At 47.8% G+C, this 26,130-nt stretch overlaps 1 protein-coding gene across 1 annotated transcript; it reads right to left on the reverse strand.

Moving 5' to 3' along the window:
• Positions 1-1,994: 1,994 nt before the first annotated feature.
• Positions 1,995-25,261, reverse strand: LOC115933480 (uncharacterized). Its single transcript, XM_063695993.1, has 3 exons — positions 24,536-25,261; positions 24,250-24,421; positions 1,995-3,010 (listed from the first exon to the last, which is right to left on the reverse strand). The coding sequence occupies exons 1-3, from the start codon at positions 24,681-24,683 to the stop codon at positions 2,761-2,763; spliced, it is 570 nt and encodes a 189-aa protein (XP_063552063.1). The 5' UTR covers positions 24,684-25,261; the 3' UTR covers positions 1,995-2,760.
• Between the last annotated feature and the right edge of the window lie 869 nt (positions 25,262-26,130).

Raw genomic sequence — 26,130 nt, forward strand, 5'->3', positions numbered from 1 at the left:
TTGAGAGGGAGACTGCAGGGAGGGAGGGAGGGGTAGATGGACATTCGGATTCACTTCATATCTTGGCTACTGTGGATAATGCTGCAATCAATTATTATTCTATTCGTGCTTAATTATCCCATTTTTGGCCAGTGGGTACCTCTTCAAGTCAATGTTGCTCTTCTTTTGACAAGACTCTAATAATCTCTGGCAACTTCCTTCTATCTAGTTTGACAAATTTGTATCCTATAACACACAGGTTAGGATAATGTACAAAATAAGCATGGAAAATTTTTCCCAAGGAGCCTTGGTCCTTTTAGTGGGACATGGTAGTTAGAAATCACAATCTGGGGTCCAGAGGTGCTCATTATTATTGGATTGATCATTGTTTCTAGGCCTTCTCAGTTGACTCTGCTAGGAAGTAGATTATTTTAAATTAATCATAAGTCCATACTTATAATAGTTTCTATTCAAATTTAGAATTTTTGCTTAACATATTTGATTTTTATATTTGTGACTTTGTTCTATTATACTGAAAATCTTGGATCCTAATGTTAACATAGTTGCTTATTTGCTTCATCCTACCTATGTATAATAGTTTCAGAATAATAGTATCTATAATATTACTAACAATATGATTACCAAAGGGAGTTTATTTTTGCAGGGTGTTTTGCTATTGTTCCCTACATAGAGTATATCTCTCAATAGTCCTACTGTTAAATACTATATTTTAGAGTCTCCTGAAATAATTCTGTGAGTTTTGCCACCAAACTGATATATAGTTGTTATCATTTGTCTTTTTTTAAGAAGTGCTTTCTCCGGCCGGGCGTAGTGGCTCACGCCTGTAATCCCAGCACTTTGGGAGGCCAAGGCAGGTGGATCACGAAGTCAGGAGATCGAGACCATCCTGGCTAACATGGTGAAACACCATGTCTACTAAAAATATAAAAAATTAGCCAGGCATGGTGGCAGGCATCTGTAGTCCCAGCTACTCAGGAGGCTGAGGCAGAAGAATCACTTGAACCCGGGAGGCAGAAGTTGCAGTGAGCCGAGATCATGCCACTGCACTCCAGCCTGGGTGACAGAACAAGACTCCATCTCAAAAAAAAAAAAAGTGCTTTCCCATTTTAATTTTGTTTTATAACTATGTATAATATTTACATTCCAAAATCAAATCTAGCAAGTTGTCTATTCAGAGAAGCCTTGCTTCTATTTCTGACCCATCTGCCCAGTCTCTCCCTCTCTCAAAGGGAATATTTTTATTTGTTTATTTTTAGTTTATTTTATTTTTTATGAGGATCTTTTCTTTTTTGTTTCCCAAGACTTTTTTTGACATATAATTGACAAATAAAAATTGTATGTGTTTAAGGTATACAATGTGATGATTTGATAAATGTATACATTATGAAATGATTACCACAATCAAATTAACATGTTACCTCATATCATTGTCATTTTTGTGTGTGTGACAAAAGCATTTAAGATCTACTCTCTTAGCAAATTTTAAATATATAATACAGTGATATTAACTGTAGTCACCATGCTGTACATTAGATCTCCAGAACTTTTTCATCTTATAAGTGAAAGTTTGCACCCTTTGACAAACATCTCTCCCTTTCTACCCCATTTTATTAATTTATTTACTTTTGATGTAATGATTTATTTTTCTGCCTTTTTTTTTTTTTTTTTGAAATGGAGTCTTGCTCTGTCACCCAGGCTGGAGTGCAGTGGCGTGATCTCAGCTCACTGCAAGCTCCGCCTCCTGGGTTCACGCCATTCTCCTGCATCAGTATCCTGAGTAGCTGGGACTACAAGCGCCCACCACCATGCCCAGCTAATTTTTCATATTTTTTAGTAGAGACGGGGTTTCATCGTGTTAGCCAGGATGGTCTCGATCTCCTGACCTAGTGATCCACCTGCCTCAGCCTCCCAAAGTGCTGGGATTACAGGCATGAGCCACCGCATCTGGCCATATTTTTCTGCATTTTAATATATAAGCAAACACACACACACACAGATGAATACTTGTCTTTCTTAAACAGTAGCATACAATACATATTTTTTCCTTCCTACTTTTCCATCTTAACTATATATCCTGGAAATCACTCCATAACAGCACGTAAAGATGGCCCTCATTATTTTTCACAACTGCATAGTACTCCATTGTGAGGATATACCATAACTGATTCAACTAGTCCCCTAGTGACGGGCAGAATAAAATAGAATTTAAGGTAAAAGGCATTACAAGGGTCAAAGTGGGATGGACATTCCATTCTGATAAAATCAACAATTCATTAAGAAGATATAATAACTGGGAAATTCAATATAGTTAAAAGCACAGCCTTGAAATAGAAGAAGCAGATCAGAGAGAGCCCTGCTGGCCTCAGGCGTTTTCTTTCTCCCTCTAGACTGAGTTCCTGAAAGGCCAGGATTGCAGCGGTTTTTTACCCCTGCCCTGCTAGGGCCTACCACATGCCTGGCATGGAGAGAGCCCCAATAAATGTTGATTAAATAATGCATCGGTGCCAGAGGTCAGAATCATACAAGCTTTATGTTACTGGGAAAGAACAGAAGCCCAAAGATGGTCAATAAGCAAGCGAGTATCAGCTGGAGATAGGCTCCCTAAACTTCTGGCCTTTCAGCCAGGACTCTGACCTCATGGACCCATAATGAGCTGTCAAAAGCAAACAAAACTGACAACATTCGTCACACATAAAAAGCAGGTGATCCCTGGGAGTTCGCTGAGGAAAACAGTACGAATGGGGGGCTGCTTGGAGTTCTTCATCCGAGGCGTCGGTCAGACCAGAGCTGGCGGCCGGAGCATGTGGGGTGGTGGGAGATAACTGTGCCGCTGGCTCTTCCCTCCTGGGCTTCCACCTGATACGCCACACTCAGCTTGTGTTCAGGTGACCCTGCTAAGGGGTCTAGGCTTTCCATCCCTCTCCACGTTGCCCTGCAGAGTGAAAGCTGGCTTTTGGCGCAGAATGCTCCATCATGGGATGGGGAGAAGGGAGGGAAAAAAAACAGGGTGCTGGGGAGAGAGAGGACAGTGCAGAAGGGCAGGGGGATAACAGATGAGGCTAAATTAATTTTGGAAACCATTAAATCTTTGAAAAGAGAGCGTGTTTTCAGCAGGGACAGTGAATCACTGTGATTTGCAGAAACAGGCACAAAGCAATTAGCCATCTGGATGCTGTGGCTTCCAGCCCCCCAGCGGAAACTTGAAGCAAGCGGAAGGCTGGTCATTACACAGCCCAGGCCCAGCACTCCAGGCCCCACAGATAACTCTGTGCCTCCAGCCGGCTGGGAGCCCAGAGGCCTAGGACAAAGGGCAACTTGGCAAGAGATACAAAAAAAAAAATGGGCAGAAAAGGCAACACCAGCCACAGGGGGCTGGTACAACTTCCTTCTTCCTATAAGCGTCCTTCAGAATTTATCATGACCAAGTGAGTAGTTCACTCACTTGATAAGCATTTATTAATCACCTACTATCTCCCAGGACTTGTGCTAGTATATAAATGATGTCATTTCATCCTCACAACATGCATGTGAGGAGTTCTGCCCATTGCACAATCCCAAGAGGACCTATCACATGGCATTCAATGTGAATAGCACTCTCAGGAGTTAGAAAGCAGAGTAGCTTTGCCTGAAAATACCTTAAAAAGAGAGTATTATCTTGTTTTTTCTTCAATGAGGAAATCAAAACAGAAAAAGAGGAAAGGAATTTGCTCAAGGTAAGTTTGCAAATTGCTCCTCTGTACAGCTCTAAAGTTATGTGAACCAAAGGAATACACAAGAGTGTGAAAAGGTTTTATAAACTGTAGAGTACCATATACAGCTGAACTACTCTTAGAAGGCAGTTACCTTAGCTTCCTCCGACCCTCTGTGACCGTAAGGTACTGCCCTTTGATTCATTTCTAGAAATTGCTAGAAGTACTGGACAAGCCCAATCAGGAAAAGGGTTAGCAAACGTTTCCAGGAGGAGAACGCACAACCGAGCAGAAAGAGCTTTGCTCAGGGAAGCCTGACTGTAATGTACTGTGATTTATGCACTAAGAAAATCTTGACACTATTCTCCATCAATTGCCCCCATGTGGGGCAAGAAAGCCATATGGAGCAAAACACTGGCAGAGGGAGCCCACTTCCAGCAAAGAGAGAGAAGCAACGAAGAAAGAGCACCCCTTAATTGACTAGAGGCCAACACCCCCACACAGAGGTGCCCATGTCCTTTCGCCTGCCTGAGTTTACTGTGGGACCATGGACCGAACCTTCTTGCTCCACACTTCAGTGGCACCACTCCAGAGCCTCAGCCAAGAGCTATGTAGCCCAGCTCAGGACTCTGTGGTGGCCTAGAAAGCCCCAGACTACGATGGCCAAGGGCTTTCCATTTGCTGTCTACATCTGCCGTCCACCCAGCTGCTGCTGAAGACACCGGATCTCCCACAAGGAAACAGTACAGCAGAGTGAAGAGAGCATCAACCAGGGAGCAGATAACCTGGGGGAGAATCCCAGCCCTACCTCTCTCTGGCTGTGACCTTGGGCGAGGTGGTTGACCTCTCACCTTGCTTTTTTCCTGTACAAAATGGAGTCGGGTTCCTGACCTCACAGGGTGTGGTGAGGATTGAGTGAGCTCACAGGTGCCCTTGGGGAAGAGGCAAGTAATGGAGCTAGTGCAGAAAGTTTAAACAATAAGAAGGGGTGTGTGTGGCCACTGCCAGGTCCAGGGAAGGTTCCTGATTCAGCCCTGGCTGCCACAGGAATGCAAGCTTGGTGTTGGCAGATCCTTTTATTTGTCAAGAAAAATCAGATATCTGGATTTTTATGTGAACTTTTCCAATTTTCAAAAGCCTGTGAGGACAGAACAACGCATATCTGCAGACTGTCAGGGTGCAAACTCGGATGACTAGGACATTCCTGCAGCGCTCTTGGCCTGGTCCCTGCCTGGTGCCTTCCTCCTCTCCCCATTCTACCTCTTCCTGGCTAGCTCCCTAAGGCCCTGCCTTTCCCCCTGGTGTCTGTCGCCCTCATTGTAAAGTGGGCAGAGGTCAGCTCAGTCCTGGGGTGGCCAGAATTCAAGGCCCTGGGGCTGAGGGAGGGCAGGTCGGGTGGCACTATGAGGACAGGTGTTCTCAGCAGAAGCAGGTTAGGTACAGGACTGTTACCTGGAAGCCCTACTGAGCCTCTTCCCCAACAGGGAGGGGGAAAGGTGGGGAGAAGGCAGATACCTGCAGCCACAAAATGAATGAACGAATGAACAAAGAACAGCCCAACCACCGCTGCCTCAGGTGGAAGTTGGCAGCTGTGCGGTAGGATGGCAGATTCTCTGGGGCTCTTAATCAATAATGTTGAGGGAGCACCCAGAAAAGTCTTCTTGCAAAAGTTGGTGGGGCCTTTGGTAGGCCCAGCCCAGCAAACCGGCTCAGGGCCAGGGCCCAGTGAAGCCAGCCGCCTCCCGGCGCCCAATCTCCATCTTGGGCCTCGGATTAGAATCAGCCGCCCCCGCCCCGCGCCTTCCCGAGAGCCCCGCCGGGGCTGCCGGAAGCGGGGGTGCAGGGCGCGGGCATGGGGGTGTGCCCTTGCATCAAGGCCCTTCCCAGAAGGGGCAGCGCCTTCCCAGCACCGGCCTGCTGGTCTCCCCCGCGCCCGCCCTTCCCGGATATCCCGGCGACGCGCTGCAGCCTTTCCCGGGCGGCTGGGGTTGGCGAGGTCCGGGAGCCCTCGGTGCCGCGATGGGAAGTGCTTGCCCACGGCCCGGCCTGGGGACACACTCCCACGCCCTCCAGGCCCCTGAGCTGTTCCTGGGAAAGGGCGTGAACGAAGCTCCCGCACAACCCCTTTCTTTCTCTTGGCACTTCCCAGTAAACCCTCCAGGTGTCCAGGTGGGGCACTTTCCACTGCCGGGCCCCGCCCTGGGTCCGGGTCTGCGGCCTGTCCCTTCGCTGCAGAGCGCGGTGCAATCGCGCTGGGGTTGGAAGGGGTCAGGGCTCCTGCCGAGCCAAGTCTCCCCCTCTGCCTGGGCAGCTACACGACTGGACCTCAGTGCCCACTACATGGACAAGCCTTGAAACTCATCCATCCAAACATCAGATAAACCTAAACTGAGAGACATTTCACAAAACTACACAAAGATGAAGAAGGGCTGAGGAACTGCACCAGACCGAAGGAAAGGAAAGAGACAGAACAACTAGATGCAGTGCGTGATCCCAGCTTGCATCTTGGATGGGGGGGAAATTGCTGTTAAGGACATAATTGGCAAAATTTGCATGTGGATTATATAACAGTAATATTGTATCAATGTTAAATTTCCTGAATTGGATCATTGAAACGTGGTTATGAAAAAGAATGTCCTTGGTTTGGCTTCTCTGAAGTATTTAGGGATAAAGGGACATGTCTGCAACTTCACCTCAAAATGGTTTAGAAATAAAATATAAGTACATTATTATTCCCCAAACAATTAAGCATATGGCTATTGTATGGCCCAGAAATTCCGCTCCTAGGTGTCTGTCCCAGAGAAATGAAACATATGTCCACACAAAAACTTGTACGGGAATGTTCATAGCAGCATTAATCATAATAGTCAAAATACAGAAACAACCCAATGTCCATCAAGTGATGAATGGATAGCCACAATGAGATACATCCATATATTGGACTGTAATAAAGCCATAAAAACGAATGAAGGGCTGATACATTCTACAAATGGACGAATCTTGAAAACATTATGCTAAGTGAAAAAAGTGAGTCACTAAAGACTACAGATTATATGACTGTGTTTATATGCAATGTCCAGAATAGACATTGTAGTCTATTCTGTCTATATAGAGACTACATATTATAGTCTATAAAGACGGAGAGTAGGTTAGTGGTTGCTTAGGGCTGAGGTGAATTGGGTTTAGGGAGGTGATAGCTAAAAGAGGTACAGGGTTTTCTTTTTTGGTTTGTTTTTCTTTTTTTGAGATAGGGTCTCACTCTGTCACCCAGGCTGGAGTGCAGTGGTGCAATCATGGCTCACTGCAGCCTCAACCTCCTGGGATCCTCCTGCCTCAGCCTCCCCAGGAGATGGGACCAAAGGCACATGCCACCACACCTGGCTAATTTATTTTTTATAAAGATAGAGTCTTGCCTTGTTGCCCAGGCTGGTCTCGAACTCCTGGGCTCAAGCAATTCCCCCGCACCTTGGCCTCCCAAGGTGCTGGGATGATTACAGGTATAAGCCACCATGCCTGGCCCAGAGTTTCTTTTTTAGGTGATGAAAATATTCTAAAATTGGCTGTGTGGTAATGGTTGCATATATGGTATATGACTTGTATCTCAACAAAGCTGTTATAATAATAATAATAATAATATGTATGTAGACAGACAAAAAGAGAAAGTGATTGATAAAGCAAATGTGGCAAAACATTAATGACTATTGAAACTGGGGAAAGGATATTCAGAAATTAATTGTACTATTCTTGTATCTGTCCTGAGTGATATGGTTTGTCCCCAACCAAATCTCATCTTGAATTGTAGTTCCCATAATCCCCACATATCATGGGAGAGACCCAGTGGGAGGCAATTTAGTCATGGGGGCAGTTACCCTCATGCTGTTCTCATGACAGTGAGTGAGTTCTCACAAGATCTGATGGTTTTATAAGGGGCTTTTCCCCCTTTTGGTTGGCACTTCTCCTTGCTGCCGCCATGTGAAGAAGGACGTGTTTGCTTCCCCTTCTGCCATGATTATAAGTTTCCTGAGGCCTCCCCAGCCATGCTGAACTGTGAGTCAATTAAACCTCTTTCCTTTATAAATTTCCTACTCTCAGGTATGTCTTCATTAGAAGCATGAGAATGGACTAATATACTGAGACTGAAATTACTTCAAAATTTTAAAAGTTTATTATTTTATTTTATTTATTTTTTGAGATGGAATCTTACTCTATTACCCAGGCTGGAGTGCAGCGGTGAGATCTCAGCTCACTGCCACCTCTGCCTCCTGGGTTCAAGTGATTCTCTTGCCTCAGCCTCCTGAATATCTGAGATTACAGGCATGCACCATGACGCCCGGCTATTTTTTTTTTTTTTTTTTTTTGAGATGAAGTCTCACTCTTGTTCCCCAGGCTGGAGTGCAATGGCATGATCTCGGCTCACAGCAACCTCCGCCTCCCAGGTTCAAGTGATTCTCCTGCCTCAGCCTCCCGAGTAGCTGGGATTACAGGTGCCCGCCACCACACCCGGCTAATTTTTATATTTTTAGTAGAGACGGGGTTTCACCATGTTGGCCAGGCTGGTCTCGAACTCCTGACCTCAGGTGATCCGCCCACCTCGGCCTCCCAAAGTGCTGGGATTACAGGCGTGAGCCTCCGTACCTGGCCTAAAAGTTGATTTTTTAAAAAGAGAGAAATTTACCTATCTACCCACCTTCCATCTAGAGGCTGGTCATGGAAAGGTTGTAGTACAGGTTCAGAAGCATGACAATCTGGACTCCAAGCTCAACTCCACTGTTTTCTAAATTGCATTACCTTGAGTGAGTTACCTGACCGCCCTAGGCCTCAGTTTCCTAGTCTGTAAAATGGTAATGACACCAATAGTACCTACAACAGAGAACTTACAGAGGATTAGAGATAGTACACATGAAGCTGTTAAATTTTTTCATGTGGTAAGTACTCAATAAATGTTAGCTATTATTGTTCATTTGAAGCAATTTTAAGGCTGGGAGCAGTGGCTCATGCCTGTAATCCCAGTGCTTTGGGAGACTGAAGCAGGAGGATCACTGGAGGCCAGGAGTTCAAGACTGGCCTAGGCAACAAAGTGAGACACCCCCCCATCTCTACAAAAAAATTGAAAAATTAGCCAGGCATGGTGGTGTGTGCCTTTAGCCTCAGCTACACAGGAGTATCTCTTGAGCCCAGGGGTTTGAGGCTACAGTGAGTGAGTTATGATCATACGACTGCACTCCAGCCTGGGTGACAGAGTGAGACCCTGTTAAAAACAAACAAACAAACAAAAAACCAAACAACAACAACAAAAAACACACACACAAACACAAACAATTTTAAAATAATTTGTCATTTCCTTTCTTATTACAAAAGTAATACTTTTTTTTTGAGACAGAGTCTCGCTCTGTTGCCAGGCTGGAGTGCAATGGCGTGATCTCAGCTCACTGCAACCTCCGCCTCCCGGGTTCAAGTGATTCTCTTGCCTCAGCCTCCCGAGTAGCTGAGACTACAGGCACACACCACGACACCCAGCTAATTTGTATATTTTTAGTAGAGACGGGGTTTCACCAGGTTGACCAGGATGGTCTCGATCTCCTGACCTCGTGATCTGCCTGCCTTGGCGTCCCAAAGTGCTGGGATTATAGGCATAAGCCACTGTGCCTGGCCCTACAAAAGTAATACATGTTCATTATGGAAATTTTGGAAAATGCACATATACAAACAAGGAAATAAAAATCACTGTACCCCCAAATTCTGTGAAAATTGCTGTTAACACTTTGGCATATATCCTTCTGGGCTGTGATATATTTACAGTATATGTAATATAATTTTTAGCATATTGTATATATTATTTTATAACTTGCTTTGTGCACTGTACATGACAGACATTTACTATTTACCACATCAGGTGCTCAGCTTAGTGCTAAGTGTTCTGACATGAATAGGACAGTCACCTAGCTCTTGGGAGTGAGTGAAACCTAGAAGTAGGAGAGACTTATTAGCCAATAATTACAGGAGACAATTTGATAGAAACCACTTTGATAAAAAGAAGGGCTTGCTCAACTCAGCCTTGAGATGTTGAAATGGCTTTTCAGAGGTTGTCAGTGGGTAAAGAGATGTTTCAGACAGAGAAATGGGGAAGTCCTACCTGGGCAGAGGAAACGCTGTGCAGACCAGCTGGGGCATGTTTATGGCCTGTTTCAGAAGTGGATCATAGTAGGAGGCAGGATGGAATAGCAGCGTAGCTAGGACCAGATCCTAAGGGGCCTTAAATGGCATGCCAATGTTTCTGAGTACTGTGCAGTCTTCAAGGGTTACAACAGATCACCAACCTTCCAGTGCTTCCTCTCATAACACAGTATTTAGATTTCCAGACTTTGGAGCCAGATTGGCTGAGTTCAAACCCTGTCTGTGCAACTATCAGCTGTCCAGCTGTGTGACCTTAGGCAAGTTACTTAACCTCTCTGAACCTTGATTCCTCCTGCAAACGATGGGAAAAATAATAGAACCAATCTCTCTGGGTTGCTGTAAGGATTAAATTAATTTACAGTGCATGTAACATGCTTACAGCAATGTCTAGCACACAGTAAGCACTAAGTATTTGTTGTTATTTGTCATCTACCATCACCTCAACTCTCTCTTCTAGCAGCTGAATCTTCTGTAATTTAACCCCAAGGAAGTTTAAGAGCAAGGTGGGCTGCCTAGATCCCTGGTTTGCAGGAGCGGGTTGTTTGTCAGAGCTGGAGCTGGGGAGCTTCCAGCCAAACCCTGAGACTTGGGGAGAGGTCAAGAAAGGAGCCTGCTTACCAACCACTTCTGGGGAGACCCTAACTAACATCCCGTCCCTCCTCCCCACTGTCAGGAAGGCATCCTCAGGGCTGGGACCGGGCCCATACAGCTGCCTTCTCTCTTGAGGAGAAAGCTGTGATGGAAACCCTTTTCTCTAGGGAGGAAATGGGCAGGGAATGACATTTGTGTCCCCACCAGTATGCAAATCACCTTATGAGACAAATGATTTTGCAGGAAAACACATCCTGTTTCCTCTAGAACATTTCCCTTGATGTCTGGGGGGAACTGGTTGGAATGGTCAAGGTCACAGCAAGTGTTCAGAAAGCTCCTGACCACTGGCCCCTGTCCCGGAGAAACCAGGGGGTGGTAGAGAAGGGACTAGGCTTGGCAGTCCTAGGCTTGGCAGCTGACAAGGAAACTGGCCCTGGGCACACAAGCTCCCTCGCCAGGTTTTCCCAGATGACAGGGGTGCAGGGAGGCCTGGTGGAGCAGCGTCTGGGGAGCCAGGGGTCCTGGCTTCTAGGGCTAGCTCAGCCCCTCACAGGGAGGCCTGGTGGAGCAGCATCTGGGGAGCCAGGGGTCCTGGCTTCTAGGACTAGCTCAGCTCCTCACCCACAGCATGACCTACGACAAGTCATTTCCCTCTGTAGGCCTGAGTTTCCTTATCTGTAATATGAGAGGGTTAAATGAAATCAAGTGTTTGTAACTTGGGGTACACAGATCCTTAAATCATCAATGGGCTTCAGGGGATTGCTGCCACCCCTCAAGTGTATGCAAGTATACAATTGCGCATGTGTATATTTTTCTGCAGAGGTGTGCAAAACTGTCATCAGTTCACAGAGGGATCTATTATCCAGACAAAAGTTTAGGTGGTCTCTGGGCTCCCTTGAGCTGGGTGCTGGGCTGATGGAAGTTTCTCAAGGCCAAGGATATGCCTTTAACACCAGCGAGGCATAGTTCTGGCACACTGTAGAGGCTCAATGTTTGTTGAATGAATGATGTAGAGGCTCAATGTTTGTTGAATGAATGAATGACACTCATCAAATGCTGGGTCATGAGCACAGCAAAGGGCGGAGATGGATATTGGCACAGGGTCTCAGCTGTGGGAGTGAAGTGGGTCAGCGAGAGGGCTAGTAAGGGGTCAGGGTTTGGAGAGAACAGGAGAGGTGTCTGAGAATGTAACCTGAATCTGCTCAGTCCAGGGGCTGTCTGGTTTGGGTTTCTAGTCACTACCAGGCGTGCACACCTCTCATCCCCTTTGTTCTTTACAGAAGACTCGGCTAAGCCAAACCCAGCCCCAGGTTCAGCAACTAAATTGGTTTGGTTGCAGCAATTAAAATTCTCAAGCTTCTCCAACCAGAAAATCCATCGAACTTGAAGAATGTAGCCTGGTCTCCAGGGGTCACTGGAACTGGTATGGAAGTGAAAGTAAAAGCATGGGTCAGCCTGTCTGCCTGCCAAGGATACCTCCAGCCCTAATGGCCCCCTACACCCTTCATTCGGGCGCTGCCCCCACTTGGACTTTTGGCTGAACTGTCACCCTCTAGTACCTTTGAGCTTTTCCTGTCCACTCATACCTTCTTCTTGGCCTACACATATGCACTGGTTTCTACACTGGTCTCTCTTGTCCTTAAAATGCCTTCACCAGTTTTTTTATGATCTGGGAAAACGCTTGTGATTTGATGATTAGGATACACACACACACACTCACACACACACACGCACAATTGTGTATCTATAGTAGTCTCAACCCCAAAATATAAAACATGTAGAAATTCATATACACAAGCATAATGTTTTGATGTTTGTGCTGTCTTAAGACCATTCTGTTTCTCCCCTTCTGTTACAAAGGAAATGTGCTCAGATGAAAGGGATTCTGAGAACTCAACAGCAGAGGAGGCACAGGGGCTGAGGGCATCTGTATGGCAGGCGAGACACCCAGGGAGGATAATTGCATGGTCCAAGACCCAGAGGCCCCTGGGCAGGTACAGGCCTGGCTAAAGGAAGCTCATGTAGTTCCCTGGGAAGGTCAAGCTTGGGAAAAATGGTTTCAGCTGGTCAGGCCCTTTGAGGTAGGACCTCAGCCCATTGGAAGGAGTAGGGGGATGGGGTGGGTACACGACCCAGCAGAATCCATTCCCTTGGAGAGGGGTAGCAAGGGCTGGGGCCAGGCCTGGGGTTGATGACTGAGCTCACTCTGCCTGGAGAACTGGGGCAGACCAGCTTTCCCCCAGGCAGAGGCCAGTACAGGGGAGGAGAATGAGAGACGGTAGGGATTCCCAGTTAGTCTCCCCAGGCCTCACCTCAGCAGGCTAGATACAGTCGGGGAAGTCAAGCATGGGGGAAATGCCTCCTCTCATTTCTCAAGGGAGAACTGGAAGCTGTTTCCCCCTTTGCACTTTTCAGTCTGGCTTCCAGCCTCATCTGTTTTCTGGAACCATTCTCTTTCCAGAGCCCCAGAGGCCTCCATCCAATAGTACTTGTGTTAACACTGCCAGTGCCCACTTCCTGGAACCCTCTGCATCCTTGGCCTTCCTGGCCTCAAGTTCCCCGTTGTTCTTCCCCTCGGGTCACCCCGTCTTCCTTTACCGTGCCCTTTACAAGCCCTTCCTTCCCTGCTGTGGGAACCCTCAATGCTCAGGCCTTGGGATTCTGCTCTTCCTTCTCTACGGTGGGCTCCCTTAGAAAAGTTAGCTCTCTCTGGGTTTCGACTGATGCTTCCACATCAACGACATAATGGATAGTAGAGAGACATGGTCACTGGGGAATAGATTTTTTTAAAAATAATATCCTCCACTTTGGGAGGCCGTAGGCAGATCACCTGAGTTCAGGAGTTCGAGACCAGCCTGGACAACATGGCAAAACCCCATCTCTATTAAAAATACAAAAATTAGCCAGGCGTGGTAGCATATGCCTCCCAGCTACTCAGGAGGCTGAGGCAGGAGAATTGCTTGAACCCAGGAAGCGGAGGCTGCAGTGAGTTGAGATCATGCCACTGCACTCCAGCCTGTGCAACAGAGCAAGACTCTGTCTCAAAATAATAATAATGATAATAATAATAATAATAATATCCTCACTTTGCAGAGAGGAAAGGATTCAGATGAGTTAGGAGACCCACCCAAGGGTCACTCACCTTAGGCAACTCGCCCTTTTTACCACCTTCTCTTCCGTTGTGGCCCCATCCCCCACAGCGACCTATGAGGCTGTAACACCACAGAAGGAAGCCCCACTTAATCAAGAGTAATTGGGCCAACTCCTCCTGCCCAACCCCATGCCATGGCCAGATCATTGTCAAGCTGTCCCAGGCGTGCGTCATGGTCACTCCCTGATCTGACTTGAACATTGGCCTTGGGAGGAAAACGGAGCTGTCAGTCTGACTTCCTCTTCCTTTCTCCCCTCTGCCTCTGCTGAGAGCATTGAGGGAAGAGTCATAGTTCTCTTCATAGTCATAGTTTCCAGAATAAGGCATTTCCATAGGCAGCCGGGTGCGGTGGCTCACGCCTGTAGTCCTGCACTTTGGGAGGCAGAGGCAGGCAGATCACCTGAGGTCAGGAGTTCCAGACCAGCCTGGCCAACATGGCGAAACCTTGTCTCTACTAAAAATACAAAAATTAGCCAGGCATGGTGGGGCATGCCTGTAATCCCAGCTACTCGGGAGGCTGAGGCAGGAGAATCACTTGAACCCAGGAAGCTGAGGTGGCAGTGAGCTGAGATTGTGCCATCGCACTCCAGCCTGGGCAACAGAGCGAGACTCCATCTCAAAAAACAAAAATAAAAACAAAAACAAAAAAATCATAGGCTATAGTAGTGCTGTTGCCATTTGACCAGTGTCTATTACACTGAGCATCTACTATATACCCAGAACTTTCCTGGGTTCTAGGGATATAGCAATGAGCAGAACAAATTCTTTTTTTTTTTTTCTTTGAGATAGAGTCTCACTCTGTCACCTAGGCTGGAGTACAGTGGTGCAATCTCAGCTCACTGCAACCTCTACCTCCCAGGTTCAAGTGATTTTCGTGCCTCAGCCACCCGAGTAGCTGGGATTATAGCCATGCGCCACCACACACAACTAATTTTTTTGTATTTTTTAGTAGAGATGGGGTTCGCCATGTTGGCTAGGCTGGTCTCGAACTCCTGGCCTTAAATGATCCACCCACCTCAGCCTCCCAAATTGCTGGGATTGCAGGCATGAGCCATCGCACCTGGCGCAGAACAAATTTTTATCCTATATATTGTAACAGAACTGTATTGAATGAAGTATTTCAGCCTTGGATGACACATACTTAAACCCATGAAGATGATAAAGCCCACTATCGAGGAGACTTATTGTTTTGTCTGCCCAGAACAGCACCTCCCTTCTTTGGGGGAACTCGTCCTTCACCAATTCAGCTGTAATTATGGAAGGAGCTGCCAATTATTGTGCCAATTATTGTGTATTGCTCCAGTGTTCACAGGAACGAGTGTGAAACCCAGGTTGGGCCAGTCACTGAACCCTAGGAGCCCCTTGGCCACAGTGATTGGTCTAGGAAGAGTCACATGGTCTGGGTTGAACAAATCAGAATGCCTTTCCTTCCATAGCTTTTTCCTTTAAAATTTTTAAAATTAATTTTAAATACATAAATTATACATGAATACGTTATCACTGAAAAAGTTTAAACCTGACAGTCTCCTTCAATCTCAACACCTAATCTTAGCTTCACCAGAGATAACCAAGGTAATTTAGTGAATCTAGACCTTTTTCTATGCATTTTCATACATTTAGAAATATGTTATAAACATATATAAATATATATTATTATTTCAAGGTTTTGTTTTGGTTTTGGTTTATGCTTGAGTGATACCATATTGTATCTATATACTGCAAATTACATTTTTCATTTACCAAGATGTCTTAGGGGTTTATGTCAGTACATACTTCATTCTTTTTAATAGTTTCCAGGTTTTCAGAGTATAAAATATATCATGGTTTAAAGATGGACACTTATGTTATTCCTAATTTTGCATTACAAATAATTCTTCACATAACACCCTGGCCTGTGTTTCCTTGTGCACATACATGAGAGTTACTGGTCTGGATTTTGAGACATGGCATCATGAGATCCATGGTAACCACATTTCAAATTATAATAGATACTGCCAAGTTTCCCTCCAAAGGGACTGGGACAATTTATGTTCCCTCCAATAGTGTATCACAGCATTAGGGTCTCCATTTTCCATTCCTTCATCAGTACTGGAAAAGAACAAAGTGTAACATTTTTGAACTGTGACGACTGCACACTGGTATGCTGCTGTTTGCTGTCCTCTAGCCGGAGCTGGTGTGGAAGAGTGCTTTCCTCTCTGGCCATGGGGCTGTGAGGATGGGCACACAGAGGCTCACAGCCTTGAGAGCAGGTGGATAAACCAACATCCTGAGGGGAGGGGACGTCCCAAGGATGTCCACTCCTTGAAGCCATTTGTTTTATCCCTGTCTCCACAGTAGTTTATGTAAGCCAACACCTTCATCTTTGGGGCTCAAGCTAATTAGAATTTTGTTTCTGTTACTTTCAGCCACAAGACTGAACTCATGATTAAAATGTATAAATGACCATTGTTTCTCTCATCCCTGGCCCTGAGATCACAAAGTTTACGCTGATTATTCTCTCTTATTGTTCTATTTCTCCTCTCCTCCTCATTCCTTACTTTCCTCATGCCCACATTCCTTTCCCCAGGCACCATATTCAGGGGGTTCAGATCACCTGTGGGGTCCTTTTCAGAGGGCAGAGGAGAGCAGGAAACAAAGCCCCTGGGAACAGGAGACGGGAGGGGCATGGGCCTGATTCCCCTGTGGAATCTTTCCCGAGTGAAAACAGGCACTCTTAGTTTCTGTGCCTAGGCCTTAGGCCAATGTCTCTGTTTTAACAGAAAAAAAAAAGAAAGAAAAAGGAAAAGAGCAAAAAAGCAAAAACTAAAAGACACAGTGGAAGAATCTGCCCTCCCTTTTTGTTTTGAATTATCATACCCCCCAGCACCGAGTGAAAACTCATTTTGTTAAAAATTGACATAGCAGTTGCAGCTTCTTAGACACAGACACAACATAAACACATAAACACAGGCTGTCAGTGTTCTTTTGATGGTAGTATGTGTTTATTGTTTTATTTTATTAATAAAAGAGTGAGAACAGGGTACTCAATTATACCCAATCCAAATAAAAGGAAAGCAGCTCAATATTTACTCCCATAATGACACCAGGTCACCCATTTGTAGGACACTGGGGCCTGGTTCAGAGCAAGATGCTGTCTCCAGTTGCCATGACCCGAGGTGCTAGAGAGTTCTGAGTGTAACCCTTCTCAGATATGAGCTCATCTCACCCTGGAATGATTCTGAGAAGTAGGAACGGCATAGGGACAACATCCCCATTTCAGAAAGGAGGGGCCCTGGGGAAAGAGGCTGTGTCCTTCAGGGCCAAACAGTGACACAGGAATGGGACAAAAGCCTCCCCTCCCAAGACTAAATGTCTGTGAGAAAACTGCTGGAGAAAGGCTAGCCAGGCAGGGAGCCTGGGTGCAGGAGGTGGAGGGAGGGCGGTGAGCCCCCAGCTTGGCTGCATGTCAGGAGAGCTGGGAGAAGGGTCATGTACCCTGACATTCACAGAGGGGGTGGCACAAGAGGAGCAACTGCAGCCTCTCATTATGACCCAGTAAATCTTCAGTAAAACCCTCTGCCCCGCCATGTTTGGTGGGGAAAAACCGTTTTCTGGAAGCTGCTAAGGGGGCTGAATTTTGCATTACGTTGCCTGGGGTCAAAAGAATCAACTCACAAATGAGCTGACTCACAAGCGAGTTGTCTATGAGACACCTGTATGCCCATATTTGCTTTATTCACTGCTGTATCCCTGATGTCTACAACAGTGTCTGGCACACAGTGGATGCTCAGAAAATATTTGTGGAATAAACACATAGAACTCTCTACATCTGCAATCTCTGCCACACCCACCTCTGTGTCTCCCTTCTCCAAAGTCTGGCTTAACATTCACAGAGACTCTGGTGTGGCTGACCCACTCCGTGCCCAGCACTAAAGCCTTGGTTCCCTCCGGGGAACTGAGAGGTCCCTGAGCTTCTGGAGCCGCCTTCTCGGTTATTGCAGGTTTCCTCCCCACCCAGAGCATGTGCAGCGCCCTGACCTGCTGCCCCAGCAGGTTCTCATCAGGACTCCCCAGCCCACTCCATGTGTGGGCCGGGGTAGAGAGAGGAAGCTCTCCCAGCGCCACAGTGGGAGTTGCCAGCCTTGTCTTTTGCCTGTGGCCAGGGCAGAACTGTGGACTTTTCATCCCAGTTCTTCAAGGAAGGCTTCAGGCTCGCCCCCTACTGTGAAAGTGGAGGAACTTCATCTGGAGCACAACTCCCGGGCTCCTTGGAGTTCAGCATCCTTGATCACTTTTCTCTGAGCTAGGGTTGAAGCCTCAACGTTCACATGGGTTAGGATATGTGACTACGAGCAAAGCTTCACCTCTCTCAGCTTCAGTTCACTCATCATAAAGGCGGTAGGAAACAGCTGAAAACGCCATCCCTGTTCACCTGACAACAATATGGTAAGGATTAAATAAGGGCAGATGGCCGGACATGGTGGCTCACACCTGTAATCTCAGCACTTTGGGAGGCAGAGGCAGGCAGATCACTTGAGGTCAGGAGTTCAAGACCAGCCTGGTCAACAGGGTGAAACCCTGCCTCTACCAAAATACAAAAATTAGCCAGGCGTGGTGGCGGACACCTGTAATCCCAGCTACTTGGGAGGCTGAGGCAGGAGAATCACTTGAACCTGGGATGCAGAGGTTGAAGGGGGCTAAGATCATGCCACTGCACTCCAGTCTGGGCAACAGAGTGAGACTCCATCTCCAAAATAATAATAATAATAATAATAATAAAACAAAAATTAGCTGGGCACGGTGGCTCAGACCTGTAATCCCAGCACTTTGAGAGGCTGAGGCAGGTGGATCACTTGAGACCAGGAGTTCAAGACCAGCCTGGCCAACATGGTGAAGCCCTATCTCTACTAAAAATACAAAAAATAGCCGGGCATGGTGGTGCACACCTGTAATCCCAGCCATTTGGGAGGCTGAGGCAGGAGAATCATTTGAACCCAGGAAGTGAAGGTTGCAGTGAGCTGAGATCATGCCACTGCACTCCAGCCTGGGTGACAGAGTGAGACTCCTTCTCAAAACAACAGCAACAACAAGAAAAAACTACAAATGAGGGCAGACACGTGACAGTTTCTTGCCTTTGTCAGGCTCTGCAAAGCTGTGGGGCTACTGTTTCCTAACAGTAGGCCACTGAACAAACAACAAATATCCACACCTTCGTTGCCTAGACCCAAGGCAGAGCAGGTGCCTTTTCCTCCATACCCCTTAGCCCAGGCTGCCCTGGGTAAGCTCTTGCTGACTGAGGGCTGCAGGCTCCTGGGCTATCTAAAGCGCCTGGACGTGACACCCTGGCAGATGCTGCTGGCTAGAGAAAGGGAGACCTGGTCCCCTCCATTCTTGGGTCACATGATCAGAGGCAGCAGCTATTCATCTATCCAGGTGGGGAGCCATTGGCATGTGGAAGGCCATAGAAACTCAGGTTAGACGTCTGCTGGGCTGAGACAGAAGCTGGAAGGCCATCAGGGACAGAGCTTGTCTCCCCACACAACCCTGAGCCCCACACAAGGACCCAGGGCAAGTGTGGGGTAAGAGGCTGTTTCTCACTGTGGTCTCAGACAAAGGAAAATCCCCAAGGCCCTGGTGTGCAGGAGTAGTGAGGCACCCCTTGTGGGTTGCCAAATTTAGCAAATAAAAGTACAAGACAGACATGCCATTTAGATGTGAATTTCAGATAAGCATCAAGTACTTTTAAAATATAAATATGTCCCATGGAATATTTGAGATATACTTATACCAAACATTATTTGTAATTTATCTGAAATTCAAGTTTAACTGGACATCTCATATTTTATCTGGAAACCCTCCAGACCCTCCAGGGCCAAAAGGGCTCGGGGGACCCAGCCCCTTCCCACAGCCCGCAGCCACACCCCACTGGAGGTTCTGGGCACTCTCGCAAGAGGACGCTTCCTGCTGCAGGTGGTGCCAGGTGGTGACCCCAGCAGCCCAGCATGGGTGGAAAGAGGAAAGGGAACGCGGCAGAGGGAAAAGCCAGCAGTCCCCTTAGATTTCACCCTTGAGTGTCTGTGAGGTGAGTCACCTGTCACCTTCACAGGGCCTTGTCTGCATCAAAGGAGGTCATGGTGGCGAAGTGCTTTCACATTACAAATGCCTTTCCCCTGCGCGGGGTGTTGTGGCAGGGCCTGCACTTGCCTTTGCTCAGCTCTTAAGGGTTGGCATCCCTGGTGACCCTCCCTTTTCCCTGAGTCATCTCACCCACTGCCTGGCTCCAGTCACATCTATAAGTGGATGGCAACCCACTTAGCACTCCGTCCCCCTTTACAGTAGAATAAATATACACCACTTCTTCAGGGGAACAGCCTCAGACCCCTATTTTCATGTGCCTACTGGACACCCTCCCAGGAGTCTTTCTGTCCCTGTCCCACCCCCTCTACCACTGCCCACAGGCGGACTCTGCCAGCTCTTCTCTGAATAACAGAGGCAGCCCCCAGCTTGCCCTGCCCCAGTTCCCTGCCCACATCACACCCAGGGGTGGGTTTCTAAAATCCAGTCTGACCATGGTGTTCCACTGCATAAGACCCTTCCATGGCTTCCTCTTGGTCTTGGGATAAAGTCAAAAGACCTTATCTGTCTTCTGCTCTCATACAGACATATTTCTTGTCATGTCACCAACTGGCCAGCGCTGTCCCTATTCTCCAGCCCACTGTCCCACTAAATGCCCCCAGCCCACTGTTCCACTGTCCCTGCCCAGCCTGCCCTTCCCAACATTCCGTGTCCCCTCAATGCCCTTCACTTCCTTTCCTTTACTAGTGAAAGGATTAGTGGAGCTCCCACGTCCATCCCTGAAGAATGGGGATATTCGCCTTCCTACCGGGCTTCCTAGGGTCCGGGAGAGAATCAAATGAGAAAGGGGATGTAAAACTGTTTTGTAAACTGAAAAAGGTTTGTAAGAGATGAAGAAGAATAAAATGACCAATGGTCTGGGAGAGCCTTGTAAACTTCCTTATCAGCTGACCTCAGAGGCCCACAAGAAGCACAGGGGACAACCATGTGAGGGGACTGGGGAAACTGTGGCATTTGAGCCGGGAAGCGTGATTGGGGGGTAATGCTTTGGGTTGGGATGGAGAGCGTCATTCATTACTGGAGCAGCCATAACCTACTTGTGAAGTCTGTGTCTGCACGAGAACCCCTAGGGAGACAGGGGTGGTGACGAGGGGGTGCAGGATGGTGGGGCTTCGGCCCCTTCCTTCCAGCTTAGCCAGGTGAGTCATCCGGAGGTACCGGCCCAAATCTCACCTCCTCCACTTGAGGCTGAGCAGAAATGGTCCAGAGGATGTGCCCAGAGGATGGAGACAGCAATACAGTGAATGAGTCATAGAGCTGAGTCAGAGCCCACTCAGCCCCTTTCAGGGCTCTGACGAAGGCTGTGCCAGCACAGCGGCATTCTTCCAGCCTTGCCCCTTCCCTGCACACACAAACACACACATACACACACACACACCTACAGACCAGTGACCTCACAACATGCTTCTGATTGCTAGCCTTACTTACTTCACAGGTTCAGTGAAATCCTACTGAGTCTCCCATGTAACAGGCTTTCTTTATGCTCACACTCATTCATTCATTCATTCACTGTTCAGGTACTGGAATAAAAACCCAATCCTTGCCTTCAAAGAGCTCTCCACCCAGCAAAGGAAACACAGTCTCCAACCATGCCTTGTCACTGCAGAGGGAGCAAGGCATGGCCATGGGAGAGCCTCACACACCATCAGTATCCGGGCTGATAGAGGGGGGAATGAGGGACACAACCCCTCATAGTGGGATGGGTCAAGAAATCACTGCTCTAAACATCTGGTCCCAGGACTCCCAAGCCTGGTACCCTCTACTTCCCACTGGGAACACCAAGCCTAAAGGTGCATCTACACAGATTCAAACAACATTGTTTCCTTTTTCTTCCAATTAATGTGGCTACTTTGACATATGTAGGAATAGCCTAAGCTAATGGTCACAGAACAGGTTCCGGTCTGATCTGTTTTCAATGTGAAGACTGAATTTTGGCTTTGAATCAGCAGCAGAGCCACCTGATTATATAAGAAAATTTGCAATATCAAAACTGGGATAACTTCGAAGTTATCTAATTCCAGGCTCAGTGCTTCGTTTCTTAGGAGTAGAAACTCAAATCCAGAGAAGAAAAATGAAGCAGAGTCTTCTGATAATTTCCATCTATTTTCTAGTCCTTAAGTAAATATAATTTTTACTACAAAAATAAACCACATTAGAGGCCGGGTATGGTGGCTCACACCTGTAATCCCAGCACTTTGGGAGGCCGAGTGGGCAGATCACGAGGTCAGGAGTTCGAGACCAGCCTGGCCAAGGTGGTGAACTCCTGTCTCTACTAAAAATACAAAAAATTAGCTGGGCGTGGTTGCGGGTGCCTGTAATCCCAGCTACTCGGGAGGCTGAGGCAGGAGAATCACTTGAACCCGGGAGGCGGAGGTTGCAGTGAGCCGAGATCGCACCACTGCACTCCAGCCTGGGCGACAGAGTGAGACTCTGTCCCAAAAATAAAAATAAATAAATAAATAAATAAACAAACAAGTAAACAAACAAACCACATTGGAGAATAAAAAAGAAAAACAGCCGGGCGCTATGGCTCATGCCTGTAATCCCAGCACTTTGGGAGGCCAAGGCAGGCGGATCACCTGAGGTCAGGAGTTCAAGACCAGACTGGCCAACATGGTGAAACCCCATCTCTACTAAAAATACAAAAATTAGCTGGGCGTGGTGGCATGCACCTGTAGTCCAAGCTACTCATGAGGCTGAGGCAGTTGAATCTCTTAAACCCAGGAGGTGGAGGTTGCAGTGAGCCGATATTGCACCAATGCACTCCAGTCTGGGTGACAGAGCAAGACTCTGTCTCAGAAAAAAAAAAAGAAAAAGAAAAACCACATTAATCTCAATACACCAACATAACCATTGATATCATTTTGCTACTATTTCTTTTACAATTTCTGTTCACACAGCTGTAATCATACAATATATATAATTTTGTATATTACTTTTTAAATTTGACTTTATGTTCTAAGAACTTCCACCACATTTTTGCACTTTGTAACCATCATTTTAATCACTATATAATATTCCATCAAGGAAATGTTCTTAATTTTTTTCATGACTTACTTAACCATTTCCTTATTGGAGGACATTTAAGCGATGCCCCAAATATGGCTATCATAATGCTAAATATTGCTGTTTTCACTTATTTATTTCCCTGGGATAGAGAGACTTCCATAAATGGAATTGCTATGAAGTAAAAGGTGGGAACATTTTAAAGTCTCTTGGTACATGTTAACAAATTGCCTTAAGACTGTACTAATTAAGCTGAGTACAGTGGCTCACGCCTGTAATCCCAGCACTTTGGGAGGCCAAGGTGGGCAGATCGCTTGAGATCAGGAGTTTGAGACCATCCTGGCCAACATGGTGAAACCCTGTCTCTATTAAAAATACAAAAATTAGGTGACATGTGCCTGTAATCCCAGCTACTCCGGAGGCTGAGGCAGGAGAATTGCTTGAACCCAGGAGGGGGAGGTTGCAGTGAGTCAAGATCACGCCACTGCAGTCCAACCTGGGCAACAGTATATGATGGCTTTAAATAGAACAATAACTTCTCCATTTCAACATGTGACCAAAATGTTTATACCTTCTGACCCACCAATTCCATCGCTAGAATTCTGGAAATAATCATCAGGTGTGCCCTGCCATGTCAGGATATCCACTGAAGAATATGATGGTATGATATCAGGTATCTTAAAATGTACATATGTATTAAAGTGTATGAAGAGGGGGCTTATCGGAGAAAGACTTCTATATTTTACTATATATACTTCTGTGTTGTTTTCATCTTTCACAGTGAACACCTATTACTTTTATAGTTTGCCAAATGACAAAGATATTTCCATTTTGGAGACAAACACAGAAACCAGCACACCAATTCTCGTTTGCAGTGAACATGCTGGTTAAGTGCATCAGAATCTCAGCTCTAAACCTTACATGACCCTGAGTTTTCTGTCAAATGCTGATGATATCAATGTCATAGGGTTATTATGTCACTTAAGTGAAATAATTCCTGGAAAATACTTAGCACAAAGCCTTGCATTTAGTAAGTATTCATGAATATTAGCTATATTATTATTTTATTCTGACATTTCTTTTAGTCTGTGGAGGCCTCTACTCCCCTACTCACAATCTCAGCCACTATTTCTTACTGCTTATCCCAATAACAAGTGGCCCTTCCAAGCCTGCGTGATGCCACATCAGCCACACACCTCTCCTTATGATTCTGTTTGGCAAGTCATAAGCTGTTAGCCCCAGGGCAACACAGAGGCAGGAGGCAGGAGGGAAGGAGTGCAGCACATATGTGCGTGGGCAGGGCCCTGGAGCACGAACCAATGCGATGAGGACGCACAGCACTGGGAACTGGCAAAAATCAGCGAGACGGTTTTCAGGAGAGCAACAGCTGGCAGGGGAAACACCCAGAGAAGTAAGAATATCAGATTTTTAAAAACTGAAAATCTCCAAGCACCTGTAATGCTTCATGCTTACTTTCAGAAAAAAACAAACAAACAACAAACAAAAAACAAAGACGAAACTCACTTTTTAGAAAGAAAAGCCGGGTGGAAGAGCACTAAGCTGAGAGGCAGTGGCTGGTTAGGGGTAAGAGCCGGGACGCTGCAGTTCGGGTCTGGGTCTGGATTCTGGCTTTTCCACACGCTGGCTCTGTGAACACTGCCAAGCTGATTCATCTTTTGTGTCTCAGTTTTGTCATCTGCAATATGGGGATAATAACAGTGCCTAGCTTACGGAGCTGTGAGGCTTGAAGGAGCTAATATGCACATATACACGCTCTGTAAGGGCCGCCCCTTATCATTTAAGTACATGCCTGTTTGCCCTTGACGGGGCTGTGTAGCAGAGCGCCCAGCTGGACGAATCTCCCAGCCAGTTGGGGAGCCCCTCTGAGGGTCATTCCTGCGGATGTGGCCGTCGGGAGGACCAGCCCGTTTGCAGACCAAGCTTTTGCTTCCTCTCATCCCTCCTGAGGAAGACCCTGGGAAAGGAATGCTCTTCCTGCGGGCCCTTCCTCAGACACCAGGCAAACGGGTGAAGGTGCAGAGGTCGGCGGTGAGGAGGGGCCCCTGCGGTCTGCCAGGGTGAGGCTGACCTCCAGGGCTGCAGCTGCTCGGGGGGCCTTTGGCCGGGTTGCCCAGGAAGGCAATGATGGCTCCCAGGCAGCTTACTGTGTGGGGCCGACCCCAGCAGAGGAGCAGGGCCTGGTCAGGGGCTGGAATGGGAGAAAACAGAGGGGCCCTTGGGGAGGAAGGGGCCCAAGGAGGGAGGCAGTAGGGTAAGTAGGGGGCTGTGAGGAGGTAGGGGCAGGAGGCTGTAGGAGAGGTAGGAGACTAAAGGCGGGGGGAGGGGGGCTGAGGAGAAAGAGGGCCTACAAGGAGGGGGAAAGGAGAGGTGGGATGTGGGGAACAGGAGGAAGGAGGACTGAGGGCAGGGGGTGGGGACATGGGAGGGGTGTAGGAGGAAAGGGGGTGAAGGTGAGATAAAGGGGAGGGGAGGAAAGGAAGGGGGCAGGGAGGGAGCAGAGAGGGGTGGAAGGGGCAGGAGCCCAGGTATGTGGGGCGTGGGCAGGGGGAGGGAGGGGGGAGGTGAGGGAGTGTGGGAGAGGAGTGGATGGGGAGGACCAGCCCAGGTGTCGGGGGAGCGGGTCGGGGTGGGGGGAGGTGGGGGGCGTAGGGGAGGGAAACAGAGGAAGAGGGAAGGGGTGTGGGGAGGGGGGAGGGGGCGGAGGGAGGGTGCCCTGCTCTCAGCCTCCTCCCGCCCCGGGCCGCCCCGGCCTCTGGGCCCCTCTGGCCGGGCGCCACCCACGCGCCTCCGATGCAGCGTCAGGCAGCCGCTGGGGAGGACGCGGCGGGAGCCTCAGATGCCACCTACTCCCCGGCCTCTCTCCCAGTTGATGCTTCTATTTTAGGCAGCACATTATTTCCTGCTGTGATTTTTTCATCCTTCTAATTTGGGCTCTGAGGTAAGCCGTGACATCCGCCGCGCGCCCGCAGCCCCCTCCCGGCCCGGCGGCGGCGCGATCCTGCCCGAGCCCCGCGCCCTCCGGCCGCGCCTGCGTTTTCACGGAGCCACTCGGCCAGGCCTGCCCCCCAAACAGGCTCCCGGGGGGAGGGCTTCTCCCCCGTGCAGGGTGAAAGAGTCCAGCACGAGGGATTTCTAGGCAAAGATTTAGAAAAAGTGACGGGGACGGGGATACATTGCACCATGGTGTCCCCGGTCCGGGCAGGGGACTGCAGATGCTTCCATATCGGAGGTTTAACACGTTTTTTTTCTGGACACCGGCCTCTTTGAGAATCTGATGACGGCCTTGCATCCTGTCCCCAGAGTGTCCAGAGCAAGCCCACGGCCCACACAGACACTGGGATTCCGCCTGTAGCTTCAGGCCCTCACCTCCTGACACCCTAGGGG

This window comes from Gorilla gorilla, chromosome 12 (assembly GCF_029281585.2).
Source record: "Gorilla gorilla gorilla isolate KB3781 chromosome 12, NHGRI_mGorGor1-v2.1_pri, whole genome shotgun sequence".
In the NCBI taxonomy this organism is placed as follows: Eukaryota; Metazoa; Chordata; class Mammalia; order Primates; family Hominidae; genus Gorilla; species Gorilla gorilla.